The sequence below is a fragment of the Montipora foliosa genome, chromosome 12 (genome assembly GCF_036669935.1).
Source record: "Montipora foliosa isolate CH-2021 chromosome 12, ASM3666993v2, whole genome shotgun sequence".
NCBI classification, from domain to species: domain Eukaryota; kingdom Metazoa; phylum Cnidaria; class Anthozoa; order Scleractinia; family Acroporidae; genus Montipora; species Montipora foliosa.
The window spans coordinates 6,913,204-6,928,873 of NC_090880.1; the positions used below are offsets into that span (position 1 = coordinate 6,913,204).

At 39.0% G+C, this 15,670-nt stretch overlaps 1 protein-coding gene and 1 pseudogene across 1 annotated transcript in view; both read left to right on the forward strand.

Moving 5' to 3' along the window:
• Positions 1–3,671, forward strand: part of LOC137980621 (coadhesin-like) — a 5,544-nt pseudogene extending 1,873 nt beyond the window's left edge.
• A 2,370-nt stretch (positions 3,672–6,041) lies between these two features.
• The window catches only part of LOC137978953 (echinoderm microtubule-associated protein-like 6), a 103,069-nt gene continuing 93,440 nt past the window's right edge, over positions 6,042–15,670 (forward strand). The window contains exons 1-4 of the mRNA XM_068826079.1: positions 6,042–6,370; positions 9,754–9,913; positions 10,707–10,805; positions 15,343–15,451. Coding sequence (XP_068682180.1) covers positions 6,174–6,370; positions 9,754–9,913; positions 10,707–10,805; positions 15,343–15,451 — 565 coding nt within the window. The 5' untranslated portion in view covers positions 6,042–6,173. The remainder of the gene's footprint in view (positions 6,371–9,753; positions 9,914–10,706; positions 10,806–15,342; positions 15,452–15,670) is intronic.

Here is a 15,670-nt window from a genome sequence, read left to right on the forward strand (position 1 = left end):
GACAAGTTTATTTCAGCTTCTTTTGTTCAAAAATGGGAAATAACGTCAAGTCTGGGATCGATGAAGTTTTAACTGTCTTTTTTTGTTTTTAGCTCGCGGAGAGCTATCAGGATGGTTGGCGAATCAGGCTGTCAGGCGTAAACAATGGAAAATTTGTAATCGATTTCTGAGCGTCTCAAGTTCGGCAGGCACATTCATGCATTCGTTAAATGGTTGTTAAGGCGGCAGGCGCATTCATGCATTAATTAAATGGTCTTTAAGAATGCTCTTACTTGGCTACCAATGAAAGACGTTCAATATAATGTATTACACTGAATAATGATGCACAAAATAGTCGACAAGCTTTCTTTCAAATAATTCTTGACTGTCACATTTCCAATTATTTTTTTTACCAGACTTTGTTGAACCCATAAGTTACCAGAAAATTTTCCATTTGGTTTCAGTGTTGTACATAAAACTACACTCGTGATAAAATGTTGGAAATACAGCTCACTTTGATTTCGGCTCGAGGGGCGAAAGATTCTTGTCGAAGTCCATTACTCGTCGCTTTTATACCAGAGAATTTTTTTCCTTAGACCGAAACTTCCATGGATACATAAAAAAGAACAAAAGAACTTCCCACGACAGTTCCTGAACTGAAAAGTACGGTTTATCGCTCCCTGAGGTGGCTTGGCCAACATAAATCAGAACGTAGCTAATACACAAAGATCCCTAATTATTTTAATTATACCCTATTATTTCACCACGAAGAAAGGGAGTCTTTCACTGTGTAACCACATCCCCAAAGGTAACATGAAACCTGAGCTGAACCAAACCCAAGCCTTTCACCCTCCACTTAGGCCCCAAACCCAAGATTTGTGTAACCACAACTAATATTAAGTCGCCTCCTTGTGTATTCAGCATCTGTGCCCTCAACTGAGTGGATGTCGACATTCAAACCACTTGGGAGCTTTTCGGTTTTCATACTGGGAGTTCTTACATATTTTTATTCATATAAATCACCATATTGCCTGTATGTTTGTTCCTTTAAAAATAGTTTAGGATTTCTAATATAATATAAAAAAGAGGCACATATTAAAAACACTAAAGATTAGATGCAGCTATTAAAGAGAAACAGAAAATTATCCCTTTCTTTTTCTCCAATCAACACACATGGTTTTCATCAGTAATTTTCCATTCCTAATCACATTTCATGGATAAATATAAAATAGTGGTGATTTTCTCACTATTTTCTTAGCGTTTACGTCAGTGGATTATTTGAAGATATTTTGAAGATATTTCTACTTTCCGGGGTCTAATTCCGAATTCCGGTTTCTCATATTCCGATTTCCTAATTTTCCATAAGCGTCACGCACAAACCATCGTGCATAGCAACTGCCGTATCTCAAAGGGCCGATTTTGTCGCATGCGACAAGCTCACGACAGGCCTACGACACGACTTACGATTGTCGCAGCGTTTTAAAACATGTTTTAAAATGCTGCGACATTTTTTCTGACGTACACAACAATCGTAAATCATGTCGTGGGCCTGTCGTAAGCCGTTGTCGCATGCGACAAAGTCGTACCGTGTAAATCGGCCCAAAGGACTTTGAAACTCATGGCACCCAGTCGAGCGAGACCGTTAGCACTAGTACTGTTAGCTTTAATTTTAGTTTGTGGGGCAACCATTCCACTGTACTTCCTAGCACGAAGGCTTTCTTGAGATGGAGGTTACACTGAATGGTCTGATTGGAGTCAGTGTTCTAAAGAGTGTGGGGAAGGCATTCAAGTACGACAGAAAACGTGTACCAATCCTGTACCTGGCTGTTTCGGTAAATCTTGCGTGGAGCTTCAGCTCGGGAATCCAGTGGAAGAAAGAAAGTGCATAGTCAAAGAATGTCCCATTGACGGTGGTTTTACTGAGTGGAGTGCTTACGGCGGATGCAGAAAGACGTGCGGAGATGATGGTTCCCAGAAACGTACGCGCAGTTGTTCCAATCCTCCGCCTCAGTTTGGGGGAAAAGACTGCCAGGGGCATGTAGAAGAAACACAGGATTGCAATAGACGGAGGTGTCCAATAGATGGAGGATTCTCTGACTGGACAGCTTTCAGTAATTGCGAGAAAACCTGTGGTGCCGCAGTAAAGAAACGAACAAGAACATGCTCCAACCCTCCTCCATCTTACGGAGGCAAGAACTGTGATGGACCGGAGGACGAATTGCAGGACTGCAATCTACCACCTTGTGTTATAGATGGTGGGTTCACAGATTGGTCCGCGTTTGGTGAGTGTGATAAGAGCTGTGGTGGTGGCCATCAAAGCAGGAAGCGTACTTGCACTAATCCACCCCCAGCAAACGGTGGAAAAGATTGTATTGGGATTACTGAGGATGTAAGGAATTGTAACAGTTTTCCTTGCCAAGAAGTGCAGCAGTAAGAAACACGGTTTGTGTTCCTCAAGCTGGCATGTTTGTACGTATTGTTGGTCCTGGAAAAACGTGAAGGTTTAGATAAGGGAAAGCCATGCAGCACTTAAATAATAGTAGATTTGTTAGAGCTGTATATAATTTTTAATATAAATGTGTTATTTACCAGCTGGGAGGTCCGTATGGGGAAAAACTGTGACCGAGGTCTTGAAAATGCTGCCCGAGGCCGAGAGCAGGCTGAGGAGTACGGGAAAAGAGACGTCTGCTGTGTGTTGAAACTCATTGTGTTGAGTATATGCAGAGGTTGCTTAGTGACCAAATCCTCATGTCATCCTTCATGTTGTGTGGGCTCACTTATTAATTACTGTAAAGGAATTCACATGACACATGTACAGCAGAGAGGTCTCTTTTCTTTTTCTCGTCAGCCCAGCGAACCCAAAAGCAGTCAAACATACTTGACCAGTCATTGGCTGTGATTGGCTGACTGGGGTGTGCCTCTTGCCAATTTTGGGGCTGCCTGATTTGTTTTGAAAAAGGACCTGTTAAAACATTTTGCATTGTAATTTTAGATCCTAGTAAATATGCTATGATTTGAGCAAGAGTCTGTATTAATTAAATTAATGTAAGTTAAACATAGTGGGATATTAGCCCAGTTGACTTTTTGTGTTAAGTTGTGGGCTGTGAAAAAAAAGCACATCGGAAAAAAAAAAAAGAAGACAAAAACCTGTTTGTCCAAGAGGACAGAGGATGCCCAGAGGTGCCTATTTGTTACTTCTGTTTTTGCCTTTTTTTACCTTTTTGTTTATTGTTCATTTTTTCTTAGTTAGCTGCTCTATCAATAAATTAATCCAGCCATTGACTCGTGAACTGCACCCTGTTGACGAATAAAATAGTCTGGCACTGGACCGAGTAAGATCTATTAAGTCTCAGACTCATAGGAGTCAATGGGTTTCAGGAGTGAGTGGTTGTAGAGGTTAACCACGTTAACATTGTCAGCCCATTGAGTCCTCAACCACCTTCCTCCCCCCATTGAAGAGTAAAACTGTTTGGTGTTAGTTGTAAAATCTATTTATCCTCACTCGGACTAGGAGTCAATGAGTTAACTTATTTTTCTATTTATTTACAGTATTTATTGCTTAACATTATTGTATTCCAACTTTATATATATTATATATTAATATAAATCATTCTTATGAAATCATATTGCGATTTCGTGTTCATGTAACTACTCAGCTTGTTTTATTAGTTTTCCCACTATTCTGAGTAGTAATTTTGTATTTTAATGGAAAATAAATTGATTGTTGTAGGAAATACTTTAAAGTTGACTGCTTTTTTGTACGTAGTCTTTTAGATGGCTGTGTTGATCACTATAACTGATTGTTCTTCGGTATAATGGGTCAATCAAATCGAAACATCAACATCCCCACTCGGGCAAACCATGGGCATTTGACTATCCTCTGTGCCCGGGGAGTGGGGAATTTGACCTTTGCCAGTGTGGGGTGGGGAAAATTGAACTGGAAGTGTTAGGTTTCAAACGATTTTTTTTTTGGGCGCTGAAGTTGCCAACATCTATAAAACATGTGTTTGGGCGACATGAAAGACTTTAAAGGAAGATATGTAGCATTTGTGAGCAATTGGCTTATTAAAAAGGTCTTTAAAAGGTGTTTATTAAACACGGCAGGAGCCGACGACAATTTTTCTTTAGTAGGGTATTAGTGGAGGTGGAGGCTCCACTTGATAAGCTCCTGCGTTAAGATTTAAGGTTTGAGTCCATACCTATGCCCGAGGATCCTGCATTTACCGGTTTGTAGCCTTGAGAGCTTCTTAATTATTAATATGGAAGTGTGGTGACCAAAAGCTTGTTGGGTTTTGAAGCTATTCCTTTGGTAAGGATGCGTTCGATTGACCGTATTCTGGAATAGGAATGCCATAGGAATACATGGAATAGAAGTAGAAATCCTTTGTTTTCACGTACATTCACATTAAAATTGTCAAACACCTGCTAAAATGCTATTTTAAACATATCTTTATTATCCTTGTTGCTTCAAAACTCCAGACACACTGTTTTAAATAATCACTCTACATATTCTTATTCTGGAATAGGGTCAATCAAACGCACCCTAAGTTGTTGCTTGCTGCTGTTGGGGTTGGCAGAGGGCTTACACATAATAACTCAGAAAATGGATTATTATTGCAATATTATTATTGAGTCCCATGGAAAAGAGAACATTAAATTTTGTGTTCTAACTTTTTTCTTGTGATCAGGAATGATGAATGAGTGGTGACTCAGTGCTTTCCTCCGACCACCACTTTTCCCCCACCATGCATTAACCTGCGAGCAGATCTCAAGAACGCCTGATCGTATGTTAACCACACATTTGACCCATAAATTATTAATTTTGGGTGAAGTTTGCAGTTTGTAGCAATCTGTTTTCTTTCCGCAGAGGTTTTCCTTCATGCAAGTACGCTATCTTATCCTCTCCCCTAAAATCAAAGTTTCCAATATGAGGCAAATTGCCTCTCTGTGCTGTAGAGGAGCTGCCAATGCAAAAATTGATATATTCATAATTAATTCTTCATCTGTTTTACGAACGTCTCATTTAAGATTGAGATTTTAACAGCTTGTGGCTTGTAATACAATAATAATTATTGTAAGTTGTTTGTGACTAATTAAAGTGCAATTCTTTGGGATGATCTGAAAAAGGATCACTGATCCAAGATCACTTGGATCATGCTGCATCAGATCGGAACTGATGAATCTACTCTGGGAAAGGATTCTTTGGTTCCTTTGATGCACCAGGATCCAAGTAATCTTTGATCAATGATCCTTTTGTGGATCATCCCAAAGAAACACACCCTAATTTGTGACATAAAGAACTCTGCAAATGTTTCCTGTGTACCCAGTCCAAGTTATTCCTTCCACTGATAATAATAATAATTTTTGTTTCATTTTTTCTATCAATCTATATCGTCTTTTCTTTACGGTTTCTTATTGATGCTTCATGGGTCAGGTGGATGCATATGGCCTGAAGAAAATTAGAAAACCTGTTAAACAACTACGGTATAATTATTATTATTGTTTTCAAATGAATGATATGGAAGATATGAACTTTCTGGGCAGTAGGCTCTTGAAGTTCCCTAAAATAATATTTTTTAGCGACTATATTATGGTGTAATGTTGCCGTGTTTTTGTTAAAAATAAAAATAAATCCGGACAGAAATGACAAGCTGTCGATCACACGGTGGTTATATTAGCTTGTGTTCAGGCAACAGAACTTTCATGTAAAAAGATATAGAATTGCCTGAAGTTAAAGTATTTTAGAGTTTTACCATGGAGTAGATTTCGGCGGGTTTAGTCAGGGTACAACAGTTACTGTGCTACAGACCACTCGTTCCCTGGGAACGAGGCTGTCAAATTATTTGTTTGGGTTGCCTGTGTACAGAGAAATTTTGCTCCAGGTCTAAGAGAAACGTTTGGCTTAGTTGTTCATCGCTGGAGCAGAGACTCTTAGTCTTGACCTGTGGAATGTGACCTGTATTTTAGACCCGCCTTGGTAGACGACTTTCGCATGGGTGTGTTTCTGTGTGACAGACTATGTATCACGCAATTCTTGTCACGCCTAGTGGCGCCCAGCTGTTTGAATTTCTATTGGCCAATCAATCCTCAAGAAATCTCGTGTTGGTTCCGTGTTCTGGAACGAACGAATTATAAAACGCGCGAAGGATCGCGATTCGGTCTTTGTGGCAATGTGGTAGTGGGTTTTATTCAAGATGACCGATAGAACAGCACCGACTTCATCCCTAAAACTAGAATGGGTCTATGGCTATCGTGGACATCAATGCAGAAACAATCTTTACTACACAAGCACGAAAGAAATCGTGTACTTTGTTGCTGGGGTTGGTGTAGTTTACAGCACGAGGGAAAACTCGCAACGATTTTTCCTTGGACATAACGATGACATTATCAGGTTTGTTTGAGCTTCCATGTCTTTGCTGGAAAGAGAGGAGACGACTCCTCCTTTCAGCGGTTTTCGAGTTAGCTCATTCAACACAGTTTTTGTATGGGAAAATTTTGGAAATACAAGGTCTACGAATCGATTAGTCGAAACCAATTTTTCTCGACATTGTCAAGTTGATCGCCATTACTTAACTTAAGCTTTGTTAGAAAAGACTGCATGAAAAGACGGCTGTCGTGAATGTTTGACTTGTACTTAGGTACTTTTGATAGCTGTCTTTCGAACAAACCATCAGAAAGCTGCATTTTTAGTGAATTTCATGCACCGATAAGTCTTCAGTTTTTGTGATGTTTTTTTCGTAAGATAAGCTTATTAATCGTGAAAACACACATTTTCTTGACATTATTTTGAATATTGCTAAGCATAATTTACATAACTATTTGGCAAAAAGAATAATAATTATTATTATTTTTTGATTTTTAAGTCAAAAGAGAAATTCAAAATTGGGTTGCTACTTATTTATTTCTGAAATATAAAAATGGAAAAAAGCTTAGAGGCTATATATATATATGTACATTTTTAACTCGCAAATTGTAAAATAAAAATGTTGTACCTTCCGAATTGTACAATGAAGTCGTGTTTCTAAAGTCACACCCTTTTGTTGTTGAAATAATATAAAAAACTAGAAGGTTAAGTCATCAGACATGCCATTCATAATTTAAGCGTCTTGCAAATAATTATTCCTGTCAAGCTTTCAAGAGGCGCGCGAGTGTGTACATTTCTTGGAAAAAATGCATGGAAATTTGATAAAAAGATCATTTAATTAGCACAAGGATTTCAAAACTGAAACTTACGATTTTGTGACTTTTTTGTGACATCAGTATTCTGATGTTTAATTTTGTCATCCCAAAAAATCGATTACACCATCATTTGCGGAAAATCTTAATGTTGTTTTGTGAATAACAACCATTAACATAGTCGACTATTCCCTGAGGGTATTTAATTAATATAGATTTTGCAGGAGCAAAATTTACTTTTCCAGTGTGTGCATCTGTTGTCATTTACTTTTTTTTATTGATGTTGTTCTTGTCACCTGCAGCTGTCACACGCATGTCATTCAATATATCTGTTCGACGCTAACGCTTGCCCGGTTGCCCGGGGCAAGCGAACTATATCCGTGGGCAAGTAAAACAACTCCTAGCTAAGACTTGCCTGATCGGGCAATAAGAATTTTTGTTCGACTAATATTTTGCGGAACGATGTGATTTGCAACGAAGAAAGTGACCAGTAATATGACGTAGTCACAGCAAATATGATAAAAAAATAGACAACGTTACATGTCTTTGCTGTCATTTATTTTTCTGTTAAAAATATATTGGTACAATGTACAAACCACAAAACAGATTGGAATGAGTAACATGTTTGTAGCCGCCATCTTTCTCGGCGCAAAAGGAATGCTTGTTACATTATGCAACCCATTTTTCGCGCGGCCAAATGCGCTACGATACAAGCAAACAAGAAAATTCTACCTTTTTTCATGCAGTTTCAATCAACTTTGAAAGGCTTAAGGAAAATGGCATTTAATTCAAAACCAGCCTAATCTCTAAGAGACAGTCAAGGAATCTCGCTTGATCTCTTCTAGAAAAAGAAAATCGCTTAAAGGTACATGTATGCTTGTTAAAGTGCACCTAACCCCAAAAAATTTTTTCGCGAAAATGAATCTTTGCAACTGTTCGAAATGCATTGTGGCCATTTTCTCCTTTTTCTAACAAATCCTGCCATTTTATAGGCTTCGAAAGTTGCGAAAATCCAAGCATCTTTTGTTCACGACCGAGTCAGAAGGGGAGTGGGTCTATTCCTGATCTGATGTCACAAACTTATTTAAATTGCATTAACTCTTTGTAAAAATGGGTTTTGCTAAAAGCAGGCCCGCGGCCCAGCGTCCCGTGGCCCGCCACGGCCCAGCGTCCCGCGGCCCGCCACGGCCCAGCGGCCCACGGCCCACGGCCCACGACGGCCCGCGACGGCCCTGCGGCCTGGAGGCCCGGTAGCCCAGTCCTGATTTTCCACAGTTTTTTTGTCCAGCGTAAATCCACGCGCATGCACAGATCTGCATCGGGTTTGGGCGTGCAAAAGGGATGACGGTGAGTTTGAATAGGCCATTTCTGAGTTCATGTCTGCCTCCTCTTCAAGGCGAGTCTAAGTGCAAAGTTTTTTGTATGAAAATTAGTTTTCATTCATATGTAAAGTAGAACTAATTACTATCACAAAAACTTTGCACTTAGACTCGCTTTGAAGAGGAGGCGGATATGAACTTGGAAATGGCCTATTTGTTTACCATTTTAATCATTTGAATCCTTGTTTCTGTTTGTTGTTGTAAACAGACGAAAACAACAGAGAATGACAATGTTTTTCACTTAGCAACATGCAACGAAAGAAAGGATCGAAAATAATTGAAATGATTATTAAAATGGTAAAAGAATTCAAACTCACCGTCTTTCATTTGCGCGCCCAAACCCATTGCAAAGCTGTGCATGTGCGTGGATTTACCGCTGGACAACAAAACTGTGTAGGGCCGCTGGCCGCTGGGCCTTCGGGCTGCTGGGCCGTGGCGGGCCGTGGGCCGCGGGCCGCTGGGCCGCAGGCCTGCTTTTAGCAAAACCCTTGTAAAAATGCATGCAAAGTAGATTGTGACGTCAAATCAGGAATAGGCCCACTCCCCTTCTGACTCGGTCATGAACATACTTGGATTTTCGCAACTTTCGAAGCCTATAAAATGGCAGGATTTGTCAGAAAAATGAAAAAATGGCCGCAATGCGTGTCGAACGGTTGCAAAGATTCATTTTAATGAAAGAAATCTTTTGGGGTTAGGTGCACTTTAAAGCAAAACTGCGAAGGCTACTAGAACACCATGTACATACAGCAGGAGTCGCACCGCTCTGTCAAACCCATTTTACACACATTTTACACGAAACTGACATTTTTACAAGCCTCCTTTGAGTTTTAATGGGCAACTGAAAAAAAAAAAACCATGGGCAACCAAAAAAACAACACTGGTTGCCAAAAGGGCAAATTAGTAAGAAAGTTAGTGTCGAACACTGTATCTGTACATTTTAGTGTCTTTAAAAGATGGAGAAAGGACTTTTAAATCATTATGAAGTAAGGCTCCCTGTTCATTTCCTGCTTTGTATTAAATATTGCCAAATGTATTAATGGAAGGGACATAGTTTTCTCAATAAATTTGAAGTTGTTCACTGGTTTGAGTCAAGTAACCAAAGCTCTGTTGTCACTGACAAAATGATTTTTAAATCTAAGGTTTGAAAGAATCTGTCTTTAGTTACTTCAATTTATGTCTCTTAGGAAAATGATATTGTATCATTCTTTTTTCTTCGTAGTCTAGCATTACATCCTGAGAAACAATTGGTAGCAACAGGTCAAGTTGGCAAGGATCCATACATCTGTGTCTGGGACTCACGAACATGTCAAACGGTATCAATCATGAAGGACACTCATCAAAGGGGAGTCACATGTTTAGCATTCAACAGCTCTGGAATGGTATGTGAGTGCACAAAAATACTGGTTCTACATGTATGTTAAGAACCTTCCCTCATTGGAGAACTCCCTGAGAATTTTTGCAGACAAAGCAAATGCCTTCCTTGCCAAATTGTGGAACTATCGTTATGGTATTTATAGCTTTTTTTATACCACCCTTTTTCACTCTTTTGTGGAATGGTCTTTATAATTTTTTTTTATGTACAATATTATTGACAAGTGTCCTTGAAGGTGATGACCTATTTTTGAAATAAAGTCGTGTCATATTATAAGTTGAGATAATTGCATCAGATAATTTTTCTAACGGAAGCTATTAAAATTGTGGAAAGAACGATTTAAAATATGCTTTGCTCAAAATAGGCAACTTTGTGAACATCTCTAGGTATGTCCTTAGTTTCTGTCAAGGGATTACAATATTTAACCCTTTAAGCCCCGAGGGGTTCCCCATTGACGAGTAAAATCGTCTGGCGTTAGACAGAGTAAAATCTATAAGTGACATTTGGCACTATCGGGGCTGAAAGGGTTAAACGGGGACATAGTTTTTGCACGCTGTTGGCTTAACCCTTTAAGCCCCGAGGGGTTCCCCATTGACGAGTAAAATCGTCTGGCGTTAGACAGAGTAAAATCTATAAGTGCCATTTGGCACTATCGGGGCTGAAAGGGTTAAGTGAACACACAATCAGGAATTCTCTGTGGGCTGAAACAGGCATAAGAGAAGTTCTCTGTGCGTTCAAAAAAAAAGTATTCATGATAGTTACATGTATATGTATGTTTTGCTTTTTGTGAATTTGTCCAGCTTCTTGTGTCTGTTGGATTGGAAGATTATCATCTGATTGCTGTGTGGGACTGGAAAAAGGGGAAAGTGTTGGCTTCAGTCAGAGGTCATACTGATAGAGTAAGTGCATTGACTGCTACCGTAACAGTTTTAAACATGCTAACTCATCTTGTACAAATTAAAGTGTTCTGTGTTTCCTTCTTGCATTATGTCAATAATATACCTATTGTTCTCAACGTTCATTATTAATATGTGACCATCAGAATAAAATGACTAATGCAAATAGTTTCTTAGAATGCAGGGATGTAGTGTCTAAGTGGTTCTTACATGGGTCAGCACCAGTGCTCCTATGCCACTCTCCCTAATGCTGCACACACCTTTTCCCCTTTTCTACAATTTGCTATGAGAATGACTAGAAGGTTTTATGCACGGTGCTTTCTTGACACCAAAACTACTAAAGCCTGCGTCGCAGACAGACTAAACCACCGGTATAGTCAGTCTGCACTACGGCTCCGAAAAACTTGTTCAGAGTTTACAGGGATTTCTATATCTGTTTCCAAGCCTGCAAATAATTTTTTGCTATAAGTCTGTCATATGTCTGGCCAGGGACAAGGTTCGACCTGATATGCAGCCACTTTGGGCAGACAAAAAAAAAGTTTTTCCACTCTTATTAAGTGGAATGCCTGTGGGAGACCACTTTGTAAATTGCCCGTCATCTCATTTTCAGTGTTTTTAAATTTCAAAACTTCTTCAAATGGTTAAAATCTTTTGCATTGTCCGTTGCTGTTAGCAGCCAAAACATGGTATCCTGCCACGTGATTGACAGGAAAATCCTTGCGTTTCGTGATTTAACATCAGACCAGAAAGTATTTCTGCTCTAGCAAGATCGCAATCACGTGCAAGGTCTTATGATAATTTGAAGAAGTAATCACTTAATGTTAAGTCAAGATTCATGTGGGAAGACACCACTGTTGCTATTCAAATTATTCTACAGTCACTTTCAGAGGGATTTTAAGAAAATCTTTCAAAATGCCATTCAAATGTCTGAAGTTCCATGGGGAAATAACTGCTCTTCTCCGCAAGATGAAGTATTAATAAAGAATCAAAATAGCTGCAGGTGATGCATGGTCACTTGTGACACGGTTCAGGCAAATGGGAACACTTTGTCAAAAACACAAAATTCCTTCAGTTGGAATATTCACCAGATTTACATACATGTATGTTACGCTACAAATTGAAACAACTCACGTAATACTAGTACTCTGGTATTTCTTGGTGACCTATTGAAGCTAACACAAGCCCCAAGTTTTTACAAATTTCTTCAGACCAATGTATTAAAAACAGTATAATGTATTTTAAATTTGATGTTTGAAATATTCACATGCACATGTATTTTCCTGCATGTGCAGTGAATCACAGACAGAAAATCGCTGCACTGAAGCATGGAAATAATGTGGCATGTTTTATGAGGCACAGTTACTGTATTTATTTTCAGCAAATTCGAACAAAAATGTTGTTTATTAAATTAAAGATGAGCTGAATTTTTTCGCACATTCATAAAGCATTTTTCTGGCACAATGATTATATGTTGACTTCGTCTACTAAATTCAGCTCACTTATTATTAAAATTTTCTTCTTTTCATTAAACAGCGCTTAAAATCTAAAGAGATACTTTTGTTATTTTAATCAATACATGTAGATATCAATAGAGTTTTCATGGAAGTGATCAATTAATTGACTTGACCGGGGATTAGGGTACATTTTTGACATTATTTGAGCAAAGTAAAAATTGGCGTTTAGATGGTTTCCACAATGACATCATAAAATTACAAAATGAAAATCGCAAGGTCTTCTGAATATTTATCTATCTGAGAGTTGAAGATAAAATTGTAAATGGTTTGAACCCAGTTCTGTACCGTCTTTCATTTTGGAAATACAGCATTTTGAATTAATTCTGTAGCCTGCGTAGCAAGCGTTCCTTTTCGACAAAAAGAGCTTCGAAACGATTTTCTGCAAACTGGCCGCATGGAAGTTGGGGCAAGAGACTGAGGGAACGCTTGCAAGAAGACCCCCTATTTTTGAAAAACGCCCACCTTTTTATGGCTGACTTGACACATGCTGATTGACGTCTTATTAAAAAATTAGCCAGTTAAAGATAACCATGTTAACACATGTTGGCTTCTGACAAAACAAACCGAGGCACCGAGGAAACACCGAGTAATCAACGCAGAATTTGCCAGTGTGATTTTAAATGTTAAATTTGTAATGGCAGCTTCTAAGCCGGGTATGACTGGTTATGTTTCTTCTGAGAATTTGTTTAAACCATCGAAAAGAAACTTACGGGCAAATTCTAGCTGATATTTGCAGAGCGGTTGGAATAGAAGTTATCGAAAACAACAGCCAATTTTCAGAACTTGTAAGCAATCCGTGCGCTCATAAAATACGAAATTTAGAAACATATAAACTCGTACAGAGTTCGATGGGTAGTAAGTAAGGCCATTAAATGCAAATCTCCAGCAAAGCTGACCATGAAACCATTCAAATAGGTTTAAGTTTAAATTAAACTAATGACGATTTCAGTGCGACTTAATTGCTGGCTATTTTGTTGGTGCAGAGTGGTTGCATGACGAAATGGATCGTACTAAATCTCCAGGAAATTACAGGCAAGCCTCTTCGCTAGTTTGTTAATTCACAGTATGGTTTTGGTCAAATCGTCACGAAATCGTAGATGAAATAGCAAGTAAAAGTGCTTTAAAAAATCGAATAACTTTACAAAGGAGCCGCTCTCTTCTCACAATAATTAAGAGAAGATTTAACAGGCTGCATAGTTGTCTTCATCTTGTCTCAATCCATGATATAGGACTCAAGCTTACATCAGGCAAGGTACGCAGAGAATTTGAGGAATTTCCTTGATCCTGAAACATGTGGATTCTGATAGTTCGCAGGCATTTTATTAATTCATCCTGCGTAAATAAAGTATCTTTTGCAAGCGAGCGAAAAGCTCACTTCAGTTCAGTCCAAACTTTTCGTCGACAATAAGCTCTGCCAAAGTTTTGTTAAATAACGATCGAATCTTTTGCTTTTAATGAATTACGGAAACGCCATAGTGGCTTCAGCTGACACATAAATAATATTGAATTTCCCTTGATGGATATTGTCCAAGCAGTCCAGATTTTCATTTAAATTACAGGCTGTCAATCCCATAGAATTCACCTCAACCACTTACTTGATCGCGTATTATGCTTTGAAATGGAGAAATCACGATGATACTCGAGAAGCCGGTTCTTCGTTTTAAGTTCTTTTATTTCGCACTCCGCACATCATGACAAACATCTGAAAAATTAAGCTTTTTCCGAATCCTGTTGGCAAAACGGCCATTACATCTATACAGTTAAAGAGATGGCGCATTGACAGTTCTTTTTTCCTTTTCAATGTAAAACCCGAGACCTGATTCGCTCAGCTTCGACACACGATTCAAACCCTTCCACATCTTCCACCATTACCTTTGTCACGCTAGAACTTAAGAGAAATATTTTGCTCCAGAATTTGTCACCTGTCAATCATTGTGACTGCGCCGCACCAATCAGAAGCCCCCGTTCGTGGGCGAACGGGTTTTTCAAAAATAGGGGGTCTTCTTGCAAGCGTTCCCTCAGTCTCTTGCCCCAACTTTCGCGCGGCCAGTTTGCAGAAAATCGGTTCGAAGCTCTTCTGTCCGTGTCAAACAGGAACGCTTGCTACGCAGGCTAGAATTTCTGACTTGTCACCTTGTGTGACGCCATGATAAAGGGCTGGTTGAAAAACATGACTTTTCCTATGATTCTCAGAAGTTTGAATGTTTCTAGTATATTACGAAATGTGTTCATTACACTTGCATTTCATCTCTTGAATGAAAGTAAGTGTTTTCGTTGATTACCATCACTGGTTCAGGTTTGATTCCCAGACTTGGTGTCATTTGGGTTGAGTTTGTTGATTGTCTACTCTGCACCAAGAGGTTTTTCTCTGAGTAAGTCTGGTTTTCCTCTCTCCTCAAAAACCAACATTTGATTTGATTTGTGTTAATTTGTTGCTTTCAGTTTACGGTGTTCCCAATTAGTACTAGGTGCTCCAGTGCTAGAAGACTAGACACTTAAAGTTCCTTTCCTTTGAATGTAAATGTAAAATAATGTGCTTAGTTGACCGCTCCCTACAAGGGCTTTTCAGGATCAACTGGCTCAACAGGATCGGATCGAATGCATGTGAAGGTCTCAGAGTACCGCAGACCCAGCCAGATGTAATTGACTGGGAGTCATTTTTGAGGAGAGAGGAAAACTGGCATACCCGGAGAAAAATCATCAGAGTCAAACTGAGATCGACTGAAACTCACCCCACATGCGACAATTAGGGTTAAACCTGGGTCTTAGAGGTGGGAGGCCTGGTTGATCACCACTAAGCCATCCTGACCCAGTTCTACTCTGTCAAGGTTCGTGTTACAAAACCCGGCTAAAAATCACCGCCAATTTTAACAAATTGTTACAAACTGTCCCAGTGCCCCGGAGAAATTCCGAGTATTACAAAAGCATAATTCCATGGCTGTCCCCTTTACTCCCCAGCACCTGTGCATTAATGTGTTGAATATGACTCAGTGCTCACCTTTTTAATTCCTTTTTTAAATTTAAAGATATTTGACATTCAGTTTAACCCATATCAAGACAATTCATTGGTCAGTTGTGGAGTAAAGCATATCAAGTTTTGGACCTTGCGAGGAAATTCGCTTAACCCCAAAAAAGGTAAAATTGCTAATTTTCAATAATATCAAAGAGGCCAATATTTATTGTCTGAAAAACTACTGTTCAATCTTCATGATCCTCAAGAAATGCTCGGCAGTATCAGTGATGAACGATTTATTACTGATTATGTCTTACCGTAACAGTAAGTTGCTATCAAAGATGAATTTGTTTTTTTTTAATGGGTCGGAGCAGTTTGACCACTTTCAATTGCATTTTTAA